A 20,258-nucleotide genomic window follows, 5' to 3' on the forward strand; every position below is an offset into this window, starting at 1 on the left:
CCCAAGGTCATATAATAATAGCTAACATTTTATATAGAGGACTAAGATTTGCAAAACTCTTTATAAACATTATCTCATTTTAATCTTCACAACAACTCTGGGAAGAAGGTGCTATTGATATTCCTATTTTAACAGGTGAGGGAACTGAGGCTGAGAAGTTACATGTCTAGCATCACACAACTAATAAATTTCTTAGGTTATATCCAAACTTAGAATTTTTTGGACTCCAGGTCCTTTGCTCTGACTTCAGATATAATGCTTTTCCTCCTGACCAAGCTCTCTGTTCGTTGATAAATTCCTTGTCTCTCCCCATTGGACTCCTTAGATAAATTCCTCTTTCAGTAAGGATCAGCATCTTAATAGAGTGCTTACCACTTAGTAAACATTTTTAATAAAATTCTTGATAATTAATTAATTGATCATCAGAATTATCTCTTTTTTTTTGTCCTTAGAATTTTATTCATGGGAGTATACCAGACTGACTTCAATGATAATAATGATGATGATAGGAGGCATTTTAAGATTTAGGAAGCATTATACATTTGATCCTCATCACAAACCTATAGTGTAGGTGCTGTAATTTTACCCATTTAACAAATGAAGACACTGAGGCTAAGAAAAGTTAAATGACCTGCTGTGGGTGAACAAGTGTTTGAATCAATGCCAGCATCCAAGTTCAGCACCTTTGTATCTTCAGGTTCATCAGTTTTTAAAGGTTGTTTTTCACCCCTTTGATACATGGTCTGGCAAGGACCTCTCTACCATTATTTGGAGGTCAAAAGACTATTTTCAATTCTCAGGACTCTTTAATAGGGAACCATTCTTTATTATATATATATATATATATATATGTATATATATATGTATATATATACATATAAATATGTATATAAAATGTTTGTAATTTATACATAGTTATGTCCTCCATTAGATGGAAAGCTCTTTAGGGCAGAGACTTTTTTTTTGCCTTCTTTGTCTTCCCATTGTTTAACACAGTATTTAATATAATAGGAATTGTTTTCATGACATGATGGAGATCAGTAGCCACTTTCTTCTGAGGGATCCACCCTCCTGAGGAAAAGTCTATCTATTGATTAGCTTAATTAAGTATTCAGCATTTCTTCTTCCCTTTTCCTCTATGTGACATTGTTTCACCTTCCAATTTCCCAACATATGTTTTCCTTTCTCTCTTTTCAGATCTTTTTTCTTCTTAAATTCTTCTCTTTTTTCCTCCCTTAAAGAATGTTTCATTCTCTCTGATAATTTGGAGAATGGAGAGGCAGTCTTCAAACCCTTTACTTCTCCTGAGAGGGGAACCAGTTTATATTTTAAGCACAGATACCCATCCTTCTCCCAAAGCAGAAATATTAACATTGCATAGTCTATGCAAGTGACTGCAAAATTCTCTGTGCTTTTCATACTTCCTGGCATATTTTTCCAGTAGTCACAGAATTTACTAAGAAATTGTCTGGTTATGCATGTTTATTCAGGATATTTAAATAGTACTATGGCTGAGGGTCATATTCTCAATGAAAAAATTACTTGCTTAAATCCAGGTCTATATGACTATAACACATTCAAATTCACTATGAGATTAAGTCAATCCAATTCTCTGCTGCCTGGTGCACAGACCAGAAGGGGGAAAGGAAACATCTAGAAATACTCTTTCCACTATTCAATAGCCTATATTACTAAGTCACAGTAAATTGGACTGACTGAATCAGTTACATCCAATTTAACCAAGATTGTAGGGACATTTATAAATTCACAGTAAGACTGAATATACCAAATATATCACGTTAAAATTTACACATAGCATATTATATGACTAGAAGGCACTGAATGCTTCAATACTGGCATCCTTTCCATAAATAAAATGAAGAGATTGTTGAAGGTGGGGAGAGGTGATGTTGATAGTTATCTTTAAATATTTGAAAGGCAGTCACATGGAAAAGGAATTAAGACTTTCACTCTAGGGCAGCCCCTTATCACCTCACACCTGAATTACTCCAGTAGCCTGTTACTGTATCAGTAGGCTGGTTGGTCTCCATCTCAAGTCTCTCCCCATTCTGGTACATCTTCCACTATACTGTCAAATTGCTATTTCTAAAGCACAGGACAAACCATGTCACATACCTATATGTGTGCATATATATATATATATATATATATATATATATATATATATATATATATATACACACACAAATACATACACATACTCAATAAACTCCAATGGCTCTTTATTACCTCCAAGACCAGTTTTAAAACCTTTTGTTTGAATTTTGAAGTTTTTCATTACCTGATGACCCCTTTCTACCTTTCCAATATTTTTACCCCTTACTCCCCACTATATAATTTTTGATACAGTAATATTGGTCAGATTGCTATTCCTAATACGAAACCTTCTATCTCCTGATTCTAGGAATTTTCACAGTAGTCCCCCCCCCCCAATAATGCCTGCAACTCTCTTCCCCTTCAGTTCTATTTCCTGACTTCTTTCAAATCTTCAAATTACAGTGTCTGACTATGGCTAATCAGACCCAATACAAGCTTGAAATGTTTTACCACGAGTTGGGCACTGTGGATACCTGGGGTGTTTAAACTTACATATCTCACCTTCTGAAAGAAGTCATTCTGGTGCTCCTTAGAGCCTTCTTTCTACTGATTACCCCGAATTTAGCCTATGCATCATTTTTAGCATGTTGTCTCCTTCATTAGAAAGTGAACTCCTTAAGGGCAGGTATTGTCTTTTTTCCTTTTTCTTTGTCTCTTCAGCACTTAGGACAGCATGACACATTTAGGCACTTCCCAAGTGCTTGTTGACTTAACTTGTTCTTAGTCCTGCAGGACAGAATGAGGAATAATGAGTTAAAGAGAATTCTTTTATGCTCAGGAATCTCTTTTCTGCGTAGGAATAAATCTGTTCCATACTTGATATATTTATTTTTATACTGAGTGCTACTGTTACTCTCCTAGAATGTTCTCCTTATTCACTTATCTCCATCTCCTGGTTTCCCTGGACCCCTTCAAATTTCATTAAAAGTCTTCCAATCCCCTTTAATCTTAATGCCTTTCCTCTGAGACTACTCCCAATTTATCCTATACATATCTTGTTAATACATAGCTGATCCTCCCTTCTAAGATTACATCTAATTCATTCTTGTAGCTATGTTCTTTTCACATAATTATTTGCATGTTGTCTCTCCCCATTAGATGATGAGCTCTTTGGTATCAGAACTGTTTATTTTTTTCTTTTGTATCCTTAGCACTTAGAACAATTCCTATCACATAATAGATGTTTAAAGAATAATTTTTGATTCAATAATTTTTCCTCATTTATTTTTGAGGGGGATCCTAGATTACAACCCAAAGTGACATTACCTAAAATAATTTTTTCAGGAAGTTGATAATGGAACTAATGAAAATAAGAATGGGGGGGTCCATTTTCTCTACTGGAAAGTTAAGCTTCCTCCAGAGCCCTGGATAAGAAAAGAACATGAATAAGTATACATCATTAGCCCCTATGGCTTATAAGGTACCTACCTAGTCACAGTGTTGGACTTGTATTTCTGTAGAGGGACTTTTCATCATCAGTGAGAGTGGAGCTGCAATATTTTGTACTCAATCACATCAGTGCCCAATGTCCTATATGAGGAAGTGCCAATTATATGGAAAATGAAGTAGGAAATAGCATATGACTCTGACCAAATAACCATATCTGGAGGAAATCCATGCTGGAAGCAACATCATTTTAGAGACACTTGGGGATTGGTTTTCAAAATATCTTAAAGAAGGAATATTTGAAAAGAATTGAAGAGATAACAGACAGAATTGCTTTTTAGCAATCTTTTTAGATTCCATGTGAACATCAGTAACTTCTAACCCATATGCTTACTTTCTTGCTTTATAAAATATTCTTGAGAATAATCTTTGTATAAAATAAGGGTATTAGAATGGAAAATGAGAAGGCAACAAGTTGACCTCACAGATGATTTTCTCTAGCATTTAGCACCTTGACTATCAGTCAACTAATAAACATTTGTTAACCACCTACTATAAGCCAGACACTATCCTAAACATTGAGATACCAAAAAAATGTAAGTGACAACCCATGCTCTCAAGAAGTTCACAGTCTCATGGGAGCGACAGCAGGCATACAATTTTGTACAAACAAACCATTGCTGAGAAATTTTTGTTATTCACTTGTTTTAGTAAAATTCAACTCTTTATGACCTATTTGAAATTTTCTTGGTAAAGATACTGAAGAGTTTTTAAAACATTTTTCTTCTCAGTTCATTTTACAGATAAGAAACTGAGGCAAACAGGGTCATACAACTAATAAGGGTCTGAGGCTGGATTTAAACTATTCTGCCACTTTAGTGCCTCTTCCTGAGAAATATAAAGAATTAAAGATTTCTTTGAATCTTTTTTTTTGTTTAAAAAATATATTTGACCTAGTAGAAAAGCAATCTATGTAAATGTTTTCAAATAAAATGCCTCACATACCTCATGTTAAAATTATAAAAAAAAAATTATGATTGATGTGAGCACAGAAATCGTTTTATTTATTGGAACTTTGAATTGGAACAGGGATTGCACATGGTATAGATAATTCCTAAGGTGGATGGGGTGGGGTTTTTTCCCATCCTAAGGATGGAAATGATGGGGTTTTGAGTCAGGAAGACTCATTTTCCTGAGTTCAAATCTAACCTCTGACACTCACTAGCTGTGACATCACTTAAACCTGTTTGCCTAAGTTTTCTCAACTGTAAAATGAGTTAGAGAAGGAAATGGCAAACCATTCCAAAATCTTTGCCAAGAAAACCCCAAATGGGATCATGAGGAGTTAGGATAACTGAAATAACTATATAACAATAAAACAAGATGAAGAAAACTCTCTACTAATATATATTGGAATCCTTTCTGCAACTCCATGCCCAGAGTATCAGGAAGTTACATGAATTGGCCAGTATCACAAAGTAGGTGTGTGATAGGAGGCAGACTTGAACCCAAGTCTTCCTGGCTTTGAGGTCAGCCTTCTATTCTTTATGCAACACCATCTCTTCTGCACTGAATATCATCATGAAAGAGTATAAAACAGAAAGCAATTTGCCCACCCAAGCTGTTTTCTAATCTTAAAGCTAATGTCCAAATATAAGAGGGAGTCCTCATTTATGATGCATTTCTCCATATGTCTTTGCTTGTGGATAACATTTTGCTGATTAAACCAAACCCTGAAACACTATAAACCCTTTTCTTTTAAAAGAGACTAGTTTAGCTATGTATCTACCACAGAAGAACAAAATGAATTAAAAGTATTTATCACCTAAATTAGGACAATATTTAGTTGTCCAAGGAGTCCATTGAATTAATCCATCCATCCCTCTATATTGAACAGTTACTGCAGTTAGAGAAGTAATGTAGTTCATTGGAAAGAATTCTGGCTCTTCAGAGAGGGGATCTGGATTCAAATTCTACCTCTGACACTTACCTGTGTAACCATGAGCAAGTCACTTTAACTTGTTGGATCTCATTTGCCGATTTTGATAATGAAGAGATTTTTAGATGACCCAGAGTTCCCTTCCAACTCTGAGTATATGAGTCTCCGAATTGTCTTGGACCATATTTGGAAAATTGTGCAGCCAAAGACTCCCAAGTTGATCATTGCTATAAAAGTTTCTTTTTAATATTGATGTTTTGCCAGTGATACTATATAGTGGTGAATAATGGGCTACTTCCCCTGTCTTAGAAGAATCAAAATTGTAGATGACTCAAAGACCCTCAAAAATATGCCCAGTGGGGTGTTTCAACTTCTTGGGATTACTGATTAAGAATTATGTGTGAAAAGTGGTGTAAATATCATGATTCCGAATGCATGTGATTGGTAAAGGAGGTGGCTCAGTTATGTAACATAAGCTTAGGATAACTGATGTACAACTAAATGTTGTATTGGTTAGCATGAGATCTTAAAAGAAAGAGAGGAAGATCTCCAGGGTTTGAATGCCCGCTCTGTGATGAGTTAACAGGAATACATAGGCAAAAATAACACAGGATGAGAAGATGTGGAGGGGTAAGGATGTGCAGGAGTGAAATAAGTGCCACACAGATGAGATCATGACTGCATTGAAATATATGGATAGGACCCAAATCATGATTTATTTTCTGCTTTGGGCCCCTGAGCTGATATTCTAGTGCAAAGCTGCTGAATGAGATCCTAGTCCCGTATAATATAGATGATCTGGGAAATGTGTGGAGATTAATTTGCCATCATCTGTTGCAACATCACACATTGAAGGGGATCAATATGGCTGTGGGTTACTTTGAATGGTTTTCTTCACCATATGTTCATGAAGGTTCCCAAAAGGAAGTAGCTTCATCCAACATGTGAAAAAGACAAGGCATTTTGTGGAATTTTGATGAAATTGGAAGCAAAAAGAGACCAGCTATTTTGGGGGCCTGTGATGTGTAAGTATAGTCATGCTGAGAGTCAGTATCACCAAGAAGACTGAATATAGGAATGGGCACTGGAGGTCACAGTGGTGTATTCTGTTTGAGAGATCTATTTCTGTTCTTGTCCTAAATCAATTTTGCAATGAGGGGGGGAACAGGTGTCAGAAATGTGATGGCTTCCACAGAGGTACTACAATTATTAGCAAAAATGTCAGATAATGGAAGAATTATATTTTTAACTACCATGTTTCTGTAGAAAGTTGCATGCACTTTGGTAGTTTTAGGGCAAACGATGCACTCTCATTGGAAGTATATAGAAACATCCACTATATGAGCCTCAACAATCCATAAGATCAAAATGTTGCAAGATACAAGATTATCTTTGATCTAAATAATTCTTCAGTTTGGATAGAGATGTCTGGGACTACTGGGGAATTCCTGGGAGTTTTAAAGCTAAGCAAACCTAGATCATCAGGTGAGGTGGCTGTGGTGACACATAGCTAACTATACTGGCTCTTAACCATTAGGAGGTTGAGAGCTAGTTTAACCATGATTGCTATGTGGGAGACATGAAGAATATCTAAATGCAAGAAGAGGCTGGCAGAGAGAAAGGGATTCTATATTTCAGGGTGCAATCATGGGACAGAAACAAGACTTGAATTGAGGATGGAGCAAAGAAGAAACTTATCAAGAGCTTTAGGTAGAATGGGTAAGCTCTAAGATTGGTGAAAGTTAGATGTGAATGGAGATAAAACAGGGATCGACAAAAGTATAGTAAAGAAAGAAATTAGGAAGTTGATCCTGGATATTTCAAAGCCAGTGCTATAAGCCAGGGGCAAATAAAACTTACAACTAGGTTCTAAATCAGTCAACCTTAGATCTCATGAGAACATCTTTTAAAGTATAAATATTAGTTGTTTGCATCACTCCATCCAGTGGAAAGAAGGTATTCTATTCCTTTAAGAGGAAATCTTTGAATTGGAATGGTGGGGGTGGGGGAAGAGGAAGAGGAAGAGGAGCAATTAAATGCCCTCCAAAGGAAAAGACACAGTTCCCCAGAGTCATTTCTTTTTGGAGTTAGGATGAGATAATTACTTGTGCTGTTATCAATTCTGAATCTGAGTTAGGAGATGGGACATGTCAGAATATTCCTTTTACTAATGGGTACAGTTTTCCAAAGACTTAGGTCATTTTGGCATACATAGGGAAGAGATTATTATCATGTATTTGCTTAATAGCAATGAGGTGGGTGGGATAAAAATATATTTAGAACAATTAATTTGTATAGAGTTGGTTAGAATCATTGAAAATACTTCTGTACAGGGTGGCTAGGTGGTACAGTGGATAGAACACCAGCCCTGGAGTCAGGAGTCCCTGAATTCAAATCCAGCCTCAGACACTTAATAATTACCTAGCTGTGTGGCCTTAGGCAAGCCACTTAACCCCATTGCCTTGCAAAAAAAAAAGGAAGAAAGAAAGAAAATACTTCTGCACAACTTTCCAAATGTAAACTATCCTACTTTCCTTCTATTAAATGCTTGTCTCAACTCATTGTCCACCTGTAGTTCTGGTCACACACACACACACACACACACACACAGACAGACACAGAATAATTCACTAATCAATGGACAATCCATTAAACTTTGTGTCATGAGCAATATGCAGTTGTCTTTTACTTGCTTCTCTCTTTTAAGTGACCATGGTTGTTATTGAAAAGACTATCTTATTCTATGGCTTGGTGTATGATGTTATTTGCAAACAAAATCATCTGAAGATTCTCACCATCTCTAATCAATCTCTCCTCCTCTTCCGCCTTCTCCTCTTCTTCCTCTTTGCCTTCCTTCACTTCTTCTTTATGGCATCTTAATGACAGTGGTAGATTACTTTGTTGTGTCTGTGTTTCCTTGTTTGTTACTCACATCAACATTTTGACAATCTGTGAGTGTTGTTGTCGTCATCAATATTTCCTTCACCAATGCACTCTATGACTTAGTAGAAATCAATATGACCCAAAAATCATTGCTTTGTGGTCAACATGATAATGAGCTCCTCCAGACTTAGTTATGTTTCTTGTTAGACAATAATCAGAAAGTTCATCACCAGACTTGTCTTTGAAGGTCTTTCAACCTGTTTCTTCATCTGATATAGCCTTTGATGAGCAAGGCTCAAATCAATGCTGCTATGAGACATTAGGAGAGATCTTTGGTAGAGGACCCTGTGTTTTATTCCTCAAATAATATCAATTGACAGATGATCATTGAAGAAACTAATCTTGGAAGTTGTGTCTATCATTTTGTATATATTGTTTTGTATAATCTTAATACTTAGTGAGCTAACAAACATTTATTAAGCACCTATGTTCAGGCACTTGTGCTAAGTGCTAGAAATCCAAACACAAGCAGACTGAAAGATCGTTCCTTCCTCTGAATGTGCGAAATTCAGGGCAGAATTGAGTTTCAAGATAAAGAGACTTTCTAGGAATACTAGACAAAGTTCTGGAGTGTAGCCTGGAAATGAATAATCATACAAGATACCTCATTAAAGAAAAACCTTTGAGATGGTGTTTCTCTTGATAGAATAAAAAACCACAACTAAATCCATAAGTCATAAACAATAAACTCTTATATTCTGTATAGCTATCTTTGAATTTTGTTACTGTCAAGATGTGATTTCTGTCGAGAATGATGTCCTATAGTCTTGTTATTCTCTTATATTTTCTTCTATGATGCCTTTTAGAGAGATTAGTAAGTACAAATATAGTTTGATAATCACTTACGCCTTCTTTATCACATCTTTTCCATTCTTTTGGTATCTTCCCTTTTAAAGTACATTGGAAATTGATCTCTCAATACTTTTACAATGATATGGCTAGGGGCAACTAGGTGGCGTAGTGGATAAAGCACCGGCCTTCGAGTCAGGAGTACCTGGGTTCAAATACGGCCTCAGACACTTAATAATTACCTAGCTGTGTGGCCTTGGGCGAGGCATTTAACCTCATTTGCCTTGCAAAAACCTAAAAAAAAAACCCCAAAAACAAACAAACAAAATCATATGGCTGCCAGCAGGGCTTTTCTTTCATATCAATTTGGTCCTGTTCAGCTTCTTTTCCTTCTATCATTTTCTTGTGTTCCTTTCTTCTTCCTCATATAGAGCCATAGATACCAAGGTATTAAGAACCCAGATGTAATGGTTCTACAGTTATCAATGAGGAAAATAGATTACAAGGGCAACTCTTAAAGTTCTATTACATTTCATATTTATTTATCCTTCCAGTTTTATCTATAATGCTCTTAGGATTTGTTGGAACTCACAAAATATTTTCTTCATACTCATCATTTGCTTCTTTGCTTTTTTTCCTGTTTTGAGAGATAATGATTGTAATCATCAGTCTTTCTTCAAAATTTTTTGTAAATGATAAAATATGCAAAACCAGCATTACCTTTGGCTATGTATCTTTGCTTGCAAAAGCACGACAAGTATTTGCTGTCTGAGGCAGTTTCAGGACATGTTTAGCCTCCTGATTATGGACATTTTTTACATCTGTTAAATCTCTTTAAGAAAAGATGATAGAATAAATGTCTGAACTTTGTGAATCCATTTGGGATTGGCAGGAGGAGGGAATTCCCAATTACTTTGGAAAAAATCAATTTCCTACTTGTCAGAGTAAACATTTCATTTAAAAAGGTCAAGTTGAAACTATTGTCATTGCTTAAGGTATTGGCTTGCTATCCTTTCTTTTAATTTGATACAGTTTTGACTTTTGTTGAAGCTACTCATCTCACTTCTCGAAGTCATGGATTCTGAGATGGTCATGTTATTTTTAAGCAGTACCTGTCTAGACTGTTGATTTTATTTTCTGAGAGCATGATATTACTTGGGTTCAGATTCTTCCAAATCTCCTCTTTTTTTTTTAAGTTTTTGTATTTTTTTTGCAAGGCAGTGGGGTTAAGTGGCTCGCCCAAGGCCACACAGCTAGGTAATTATTAAGTGTCTGAGGCTGGATTTGAACTCAGGGACTCCTGACTCCAGGGCTGGTGCTCTATCCACTGTACCACCTAGCCAACCCCTGAATCTCCTCTTGAAGAAGGGTCTTCATGATACCCAAAATTGAAACTTCTGAATAATCTAAAACAATATTTAGCTTATTTAATTTCTAAATATTGAATTATATTTTCTAGCATATCTACCATTCTCTTCATCTGTGCACATCTTTGCACTGAAATCATTGGCTTAGTTTGAATTTCTTTGCCAGTTCTAGACAGAATTTCTCTAAGTCTTAATCCTTTGCAACAAACGTTTACACAAATTGCCATTATCTACAGGTGGTAGAATCCTTGCCTGTGTTCCTTACCAGAACACTAAGTGAAGTGTCCAAACATCTCATGAAATGCTTATTGCTCTTAGGAACATCATAACAACTCCATCAACTTTATTTAACTCTTCAGAGGCATCCTCTGGGTAATCCTTCCACTCCACTGCAACTTCTTTATGTCTTATGACATCCTTTATGATAAGGTATCAAGGTACATGTGTTTCATTTCTTCTGGAAATGTAACATAGTCACCGGACAAAGATCTCATGGTTAGAATTTCAGCATTTAAATGAATGTTTGTAGATGACATTAAAGGAATGTGTTTCTTAACACTCTATGCCCCGTCCCTTTTCCCTGCCTCCTTACAATCATTGCTGCCAAAGAAGAGAGAGGCCACATAAGGCAAAGTCATTTTGTATTTCTTATCCATGCCATTGACTTTCATAACCAAAAAATTCATGACCTACTAGTCAGTATGCTAGTAAGTGTTAAATCTCCATATAGGTAATTTGATTGGTTTTTAAAGAGGACATGTGGTTCATTGTCATGATTCAAATCATAATTTTAATTTAATAAAGCCAGTCAAAGTTTGTGCACTGCCTTCAAGAATACTAAGTCACCTTCATAGCTTAATAAAACATTGAAAAAGCAATCATATACATTAAATAATTAATATTTTATCACTAATTCATTCATACTGCAAATTCAATTCAACTTTTATTGAGTATCTATTCTATTCAAGGAAGGCGATGTAATTGAATTGGATTTGAATGAGAGGTGCTGTACTAAGTCACCAGGCTCACTTTCTCCTCCAGAGTTGTGGCCAGATATGAATCAGGATGACTGGAGATGGCTCTGGATATGAGGCAATCAGGGTTAAGTGACTTACCCAAGGTCACACAGCTAGTAAAGGCCAAGTGTCTGAGGCTGGATTTGAACTTCTGGCTTTCTGACTTCAAGGCCAATGCTCTGTCCACTGCATCATCCACCTACTCTAAGATAACTGGGTCAATAGGGATCCACGCAGTCCTTCAGGTATGAGCAGTTTGCTGTACTTGTTACCACCCTATATATGAAGGTCTCATAAGTTGTAATTTGAATGAAACTAAAAAGTAAAGAGGGAATACATTCCATATGCTTGTGCCAACCTATGCAAAGGAATACAATAGTGAGCATTTATTTAGTACTTTAAGTTTACAAAGCACTTTGAAAATATTTTTCTATTTGGTCCTCACAATAACCCTTGAGGTAGGTGAGGTTATTATTCCCATTTTTTAGATAATAAAACTGAGAGACACAGAGAAGCCAAGTGTCTTATCCATAGTCCATAGCTAATAAGTTTCCAAGGTAGGAATGATTTCAGGTGTTCCAGACTCTAGGTTCAGGTGCAATTGCACTAGTTAGAAGATGATATCATATAAATGAATGAGTTATTAGATCAGTTTAATGATTATATATTAGATCAGTTTCATGATTGTGTTAAAGGGAGGAACATAAAGTAAAACCAGAATGATAAATTGGAGCAAAAGTTATCAATGGTAGGCTGAGTAGTTTGCATTTTATTCAAGAATCAGTAAGAAGGAATTGCAGATTTTAGGGGATGATATGGTCAATTCTCCACTTTAAGACTATCAGCCTGGCAGATACATGGAAGAGGCATCAAAGAAAGTAAAGACTGAATTTAGGGAGACTAAATAGAAGGCTATGGCAAAAGTCCAGGTAAGAGGTGATGAGGACATGAACCAGGTTAGTGGTTATGTGAATAGAGAAAAGACATTAATCCTATTATGCAGATAGTATTAAGAAAACTGGACAACTGGTTAGGTATGGGTCTTAAAGGAGAGGGAAGAGTCAAAGATTATTTCTGGGATTGTGAATCTGGGTGAATGGAAGATAATGTCAGCAATATTTTTATTCTATTCAAAGAATTTTTATTCTAGTTGGGAAGAGAAACAAATGCATTATAAAACAGTGCATCAAAATATATAACTGAACACTAAGTTATCGGTTTTATCAGCTACAGAAGTTGAGAAGACATCAAGATTGATGTAGGAAGAGCTAGTGAGGGAGGACTTTATGGAGGAGGATATGGGATGATTTTTGAAGGGAGAGTAAGATTTGGATAGACAAGGAGAGAAGGGTAGTACATGCCTCCAATTGAGACAGTTTGAGTTCACACCACAGAGACAAAAATGAATATAATTTATCTTTGGCACATGGAAAGACCACTTTGCCTAGATTTAAGAGACAATATATGTATACACACACCCATATTATATATGTAGCAGGAAATATATTTGGCTAGACCAGAAGAGACCATGTGACAGACTTTGAAAATGGTTGAAAGCTTTAGACTTTTTCAATAGGATATAAGGAGTAAATGAGAATTTTTGAGCAACTGACAATGAAAAATAAGAACATTAGTTTGAAAGAGCCAATAATAATAGTAATCCTTTGGTATCAAATAGGATCAATCTACCAAGTAACTGGTGAAGTGACTTACACAATTATATTTATTATGGAGAGGGCCATGTTGTGCAAGGTATCCTTCTCACTTGCCTTTTCCAGAACGACTCCACCCCCTGAACTGATCTAATGAGAAACAAGACTATTGGTGATGGTCTGGATGCTGAGGGAATCTTTTGACCTTTGAATTGGTTTCTCTTCCTCCTGTATCAGCAAGATGCACTTGGCACACCATAGATAAGCACTAGCATGTGGTTTCTGGCGATAGAATGTGCTATCCCAATCTGTCTCTTCATGGTCTTTCTTCAGACCTTGAAACAGTAGGACAATGTCATCTTGCCTCTCATAAGTCTATGCTGTTATGTTCTGTTAGTATACTTACCAGAGCTTGAACTCATCTGATACCACCAGAACTTTGAAGCTTTCCAAGGTTCTGGTCCATTTCTTGAGGAGAATCCATTCCAGGGTGGCTCTGCCCTTCACAAAAAAAAAGAGAACTCTCCCACTGGCTTCTCTAGGGATGTCACATTACTTCACTGGATGTCTTGAGTACCCCTATACAATGTAGAGGTATGAGGATAGCAGTGTAGAAGACAGAAACAGAGCCTGAAAACCATTGTTGTAATCTAAGAGTTTAGAAGGGTGACAAGAATAAAAATAGAAAAGAATATATACTTATACCATATATATATACATATATATATATATATATATATATTTGTATGTATGTATGTATGACATTTTGAAGGAAAAATCACTGGGATTTATTGAGTAAAAGGATATTAGAGATGGGGAATTTTCTTCTACTATAAAACTGGAATAATAGCTAACCTACCTCCAAAGGTTGTGAAAATAAATGAGATGTTGTATTAAAAGCAATTTACAACCTTAAAGTGCTAAAATACATATCCATCACTATTATCATCATTATCATTACCATCTCATTCTTCTCATCTTGTGGATTCAAATTGAAATAGTACTGGAACAAATCCCCCTCCTCCTCCCTCCTCCTCCTCTTCCTTCTTTTCTTCTCCTTCTTCTTCTTCTTCTTCTTCTTCTTCTTCTTCTTCTTCTTCTTCTTCTTTTCTTCTTCACCTTTCCTTCTCCTTTGTCTCCTTCCCAGGGAAATTGAAAAGGTGAATATAACCACCTTGTGTAATTGGAGAAAAGTAATAGTATGAAAACCAGGTCACTGTAAGCTCACTGAAGGCATTCCTGGAATAACTTCGATAGCAATCAGAAAAAAGGAATTATGTGTACCATGATTTCTCCCCACATAACTTTGAACTCAATAAGGTCATTATATTTTGAAGACTTTTCACTTCACTTACCTTGGAGCTTACAAATATTTGGTATTAGTTCATCTGCTTAAGTTTCTATAAATTAATATCATGTCTGAGTGATTGCATCAACAGTTTACTATGATGATGATCTGGTTCCATCCACAGTTTTATTGACTGGAATTCTCCAGGGTATTTTGAGATCATCTCTTAGTCCCTAAAAGACAAGAGAGGTGATGCAATTTAGAATCTGATATATCATAGACTTTGTTTTCTGCCTGACAAGGTGCTGTGATAGCTTCTGTCTTCTAACTCAGTCTCCTAATCTACCTCATTAGTTTGATTCTGTTTCCCGTATTTAGTAAATGTTTAGCTTGTAGCTGACCATTAAAATGTGTTATCTTTGAGATCCCCAAATTGTGAAACAGGTCCTTTCTGATAACAGCTCAAATCTGCAACCTCTGTTTTCTCAATGCAGCAATCAATAGCAAATGGGAGTTTGGTTAATGGGTGTTGTGATTTCTTATTTGGAAATATCCAAATTAATTTATTTAAAAAAGCATAGAACAATGTGCTTCTCACCTATATTGTGCCTCCATTGATGCTTTTAATGATATGTTGACAGAATTAGTCCTTTAATTATAAAGTACTGGCCCATATTTGTAATAGGTGATATTTTTGTGAAATATTATAAAAGGTAATCCATCATATTATATGCTGAGACTGGTTTAAAACATAGATATAAATGAAATTTGAGGGTAATGCTATTTCTAAGAAGGGTATGATCAAAGTGTTCTGGCTAGGGAAATAAGGGGGACTATTATGTCCTTTTAAATGTAACAGAAGTGTCTTAGAAAATAGAATGTTTCAGCTTCATTTTAGTGAGCAGGGGAATGTCTTTCATCTGAAGACTGCTCACATGGCCAGGTAATGTGGCTGAGTATTAATTCTGGGTAGTACATAGTGTTTGAGAAGAGGTTAGAACTAGTTGAGAGGTTAGAGGCTCTTGGGACATGAAAAATCTTGAATAATTTCTTCTTAAAAGACATTAAAGAGCATATGCTACCCTGGATGAATTTTAGATAACAATTGTTTGCTCACAGCTGAAGGTAGGTATCAGTAAAAATTGAAAATTATACTATAGAATATTAAAATTAAGCTCCTCATTTTTATCATCTTTGTGTAAGGACAGATGAGACTCTAGTGACAAGTTTAGCATTTCTTGCTAGAAAGCTTATAGGTGAAAAGAAAAATCTAAAATTACAATTTTATATCTTTCTTAATTAGACTTGAGCTCACCGTAGATCTAGCTAAAGCTGTGAGAAAATCCAAGGGATAATTCCTCTTATCAGGTCCCCAGAAAATGGGTATGGGGTCTGAGGAGATGGACAGATTTGCCTAAGTGATCCATCAATGAACAGAATAGCCCATGAGAAAAGAGTCTCCATTCTTCAGTTGGAAGATACACCCATAGATACAGAATATGACCACTTTTGAGGTCTGATTCTAATATTGCCTTTATATGTCATTTCAGAATAAAATTTAATTCATATTAATTTTTATGTGGGGCATCAGTTAATAAGTGTCATTAAACAATGCACTAATGACATCTAGCATTTAATGAATGCCTCATAACCTTTTGATCATTGAATATTTCATAAACTAAGGACCTAAGAAATGCCATACTGGTATCTCTAATATTCATCCTTTGTCACCAGAGGCAAGGGCACTAAGTTACTCTTTCAAAGACTACTCAGTTTAATCAACTAGCCCTTTAGAAACTGGGTAGAGATATTTTCTTTAATTCCAAGAAATCTCAAGTTGTGCTTCAGTCACAATAATAATAGCAGCTAATATTCATGTGGCATTTAATCCTTACAACAACCCCTGAAAGGTAGAGGCTATTATTATCTCAATTTACAGATGAGGACATTGAGACAAGACAATTCATCTTGATTTTACACAATAAGTATCTAAGGCTGAATTTGAGGTCAGATATTCCTACCTTTAGGAGGCAGTTAAAGTGAATTGAGTGGATAGAGCACTGGGATCGGAATCTGGAAGAACTGAGTTCAAATCCACTCTCAGACACTTACTGACTGTATGACCCTGGGCAAGTACTTAATTTCTATTTTCTTTAATCTATTCCAGAAGGAAATGACAAACCACTTGCAGGAAGAATTAGACACACTTGAATAACAATAAATTTCTGATTTCAGGCCCAGTCCTCTCCCCATTGTGTCAGTTAGCGGTCCCCTAACAAAGTTAAAATTTATAACTACATGACAGAGGGATCTTGGAATAGTGGATGGAAGGCAAGTGTTTTTATTTTAATCAGAAAATGATATTTTAATTTGCATAAAGAATTTATCAGTTCTTTTTCCAGAAGTGGAGAAGTTTTCATCATATGGAGGCAAGTCTTAGAAATAGGAAGACCCAGGTTTAAAATACATACTATCTGACCTTAGGCAGGTCTCTTAACTTCTGGTGGTCCCAGGCAACCCTCTAAGATGGTAAATTGATGATGATGTTTGTCCTTCATACTCAAAGGCATGACACCTGGGAGGTAATGTCTTGACAAGCACATAAATTGGAATTGAGTGAAGGATGCTGTGCTAAGTCATCAGCCTCATTTTCTCATCCAGAGCCATCTAGGTCCAGTGACCAGATATGGAGCAGGATGACTGGAGATGGCCCTGGATTTGCCAAAGGTCACACAGTTAGTGTCTGAGGCTGGATTCCAACTCTGTCCTGCAGACTCCAAGGCCAGGGTTCTAGCCACAGTCTCCCCTCTCTTCCCTTCACTCCACACCGGCAGCTCCTTCAAATCTATAGTATCACAATTCCTGACTTGAGCCTACACCACCACCCACCTCAATCTGTGGGATCCAAGCATAAAGGACTTAAGCCTTGCTGTAGGCATTGATTATGGTATATGGCGCTATTCTACACTGACTGCCTGATGTACAGTGTACATAAGGAAACATTCTGAAGAAAAAAATGGATTTATTACGAGAGGCTTTCTTCGTTCACTGATAATAGTCACTTCGCAGAGCAGATAGATGTCCGTTGCTTGTGCGCCCTGAGCCTGTGGACTCCACCATAAATTTCAGGAGAAAGTTCACTCAAGCATGACAAGGGGTGCCTTGATCAGTGTTGGGAGGAGAAAGAAGCCTGCCCCAAGAACAAAGCAACCTCTCTGACCCAAGCCTTTGGAAGTCTTCATGATCTTAGTGACTTTTCTTGCACAAGAGTCGTTGGATCAGAATGAGGGAGGGTTTGACCGGACGAGTACTGTCCTTTTTTTTTTTCTGAAGAGAGGAAGAGATATCAGGGCAGAACGAGTTCTCAGAATCCTCACTAGGCAACAGCTGGAAAGCGGGGATACTAGAACCTCAGCACATGGCCCATGGCGCACTGAAGCACTGGGTTTTATGCAGACCCAGTCTGCTGGGGCTTTAATACCGGATACATCCTGGAAGCCACTGGGGGCAGTGATCCAGATCCACTTGGCCAAGAGACAGGACTGAGGCTGAGGTTGGGAGATTTGTTCTGAGCCCGTTTTCGAGGTGAGGACGAGAGGTCACGAGGGAGAGGTGGGAACTTAATGACAGACTGGGGAAGGGGACTGAGGAGACGAGGAGGCGGCTAACGGAGGGCTAAGGAGGCGCAGGAGAGGGGCAGGGAGCGTGGAGGAGGAGCAGGACTTGGGGAGAAGAGATTTGAAGGAGAAAGAAAAGTGAAGACGGGAAGAATTAAAAGGGAGGAAGGAAGAGGCAGGCGAGCTGCAGGAGGGGGTGGAGAAGAGAGGCGAAATGGGATAAGAGGAAGGGGGAGAAAGTGGGAGAGAAGAGGAAGGAAATTGGATTTGGGGAAGCGTGGTGGGGTGGGGAGTGAGCTTGGGAAGAGAGATAAGGAAGAGGGAGAGGGAGGGAGAGGGGAGGGGAGACCGTGGGAGCGTGATTGGGGGCGGGTGGGGAACCAGGGAGAGAAGAAGAGGGAGGGAGAGAGGCGAGAGGGAAGCAAAGTGCATTGTGTCTAACTGCAGCGGCGGCGCGGCGGCGGCGGAGCCCAGCCCGTCGGCGGCGGCTGCAGCCCCGGCCCCGGCCCGGCCCGGCCCCGGCCCCGGCCCGGCCCGGCCCCGGCCCGGCCCGGCCGCGGGGGAGGCAGGCGCCCGAGGCGGGCGGCCAGGGGCGGCGAGCCATGGAGCCGCGGGCGCTGATCACGGCGCTCAGCCTCTGCCTGAGCCTCTGCTCCCTGGGGCTGCTCGTCACGGCCATCTTCACCGACCACTGGTACGAGACGGACCCCCGGCGGCACAAGGAGAGCTGCGAGCGCAGCCGCGCCGGCGCCGACCCCCCGGACCAGAAGAACCGGCTCATGCCCCTGTCCCACCTGCCGCTGCGGGACTCGGCCCCGCACGGCCGCAAGCTGCTCCCGGGCTGGCGCAGCCCCGCGGCCCCCGAGGAGGCGGCGGCGGCGGCCGGAGGGGGCGGCGGGGGGCCCGGGCCGGGCGGCGGGCGGCCGGAGGACGAGCTGCTGCTCCTGGAGCACTGGCGCGCCCTGCTCGGGCTCGGCGTGCTGGAGTCCGAGTGCGGCCGGCCGCTCTTCGCCACCTACTCCGGCCTCTGGAGGAAGTGCTACTTCCTGGGCATCGACAGGGACATCGACAACCTGATCCTCAAAGGTGAGGCGGGGGCTGCCCCCGGCCCCTGCGGGCCGGGAGGGAGCGGAGGCTGGCTGCTGACCTTTTGGACAGCTCCCCCGACAGGGCGCACACTGGCAGTGGGACCTCCGGGGCCCCGCTTCGCCGCGGCATGGCCACGAGCAGGACCAGTGCCGCCCTCCCTTTCTCCCACTCTTTCCTCCTTCCAGTTCTCTCCACCTGCCCTCCCCTTCTGCACTCCCCGACTCCTTTTCCCTTTCCGTTTTCCCTCCCCCCCTCCCCGCGCTGCTTTTGCCTCCCAAATTCTCTTTCTGGTTCCTGCTTTTGCCTCCTCGCCCCCCTCTCTCTTCCACCCCCTCTTCCCGACCTGTCTTTGTGTGCATGCCTGTCTTGGTGTGCATGTGGATGCCTTGCCTGTCTACCTCTCTACTCCATTAGTGCCCGTCAAAAAGCCGCTTGCAACTAGATGCTTCCACAACTTAGGCTTTGCTTTTAGAGGAGAGGCTTTCTCTTGCATGAGAAGTGGTGCAAGCCCCGGAGGGGACAAGCCGGCATTCTCTAGCACTGCGTGCTTGCTAGCTTGGGCTCTCCCTGAACTCCTGCACTCATTGCAGCCCGCAGAAGCTAATGGAGAGCCAGAATACAAAAGAAACAGAGGGTAGAAACTACCAACGTGCAAGATGCAAGGAATTTGCAGCTTAGACCCAAAGTGTCCGTAATTCATCGGTTGCAGGCAAGACATAGCAGCCCATATGGCAGATACTAACAGCTACTTTTCTAAGGCTTTCTGATGAATCACCACGCCAACTGCAGTGCCTAGGCACACCAGGGTGAGCTAAAGATAGAGAATCAGCCATAATCCTTTTAAGGTAGAACTTCAGCACTTTGAATAGCAATGCATTTCCTCTCTTTAGATTGAAAATGTATTAAATTTTTCTAAGGTCACTGACTTAAATAGTACTAGTAAGCTCATTTAAAATCTTCAAAACACCTATTTCAATGCCTGAAGTTGTTGGTGTACTTTAAAAGTTTCCACAGCAATCACATTCCTGTAAACATTTTGTTTTGTACGTGTATA

General features: G+C 39.1%; 1 protein-coding gene across 2 annotated transcripts in view; it reads left to right on the forward strand.

Moving 5' to 3' along the window:
- Window positions 1-17,842: 17,842 nt before the first annotated feature.
- The window catches only part of TMEM178A (transmembrane protein 178A), an 86,734-nt gene continuing 84,318 nt past the window's right edge, over window positions 17,843-20,258 (forward strand). The window contains exon 1 of one of the 2 annotated variants that reach the window (XM_074204368.1): window positions 17,843-18,083. Coding sequence is in view for 1 of the 2 variants with exons in the window: in XM_074204360.1 (XP_074060461.1) it covers window positions 18,718-19,201 (484 nt within the window). In the remaining variant the exon portion in view is untranslated. Of the gene's footprint in view, window positions 18,084-18,714; window positions 19,202-20,258 lie in introns of those variants that run through there. The other variant, XM_074204360.1, reaches the window with a different exon arrangement.

This window comes from Macrotis lagotis, chromosome 1, assembly GCF_037893015.1.
Source record: "Macrotis lagotis isolate mMagLag1 chromosome 1, bilby.v1.9.chrom.fasta, whole genome shotgun sequence".
Lineage (NCBI taxonomy): Eukaryota > Metazoa > Chordata > Mammalia > Peramelemorphia > Peramelidae > Macrotis > Macrotis lagotis.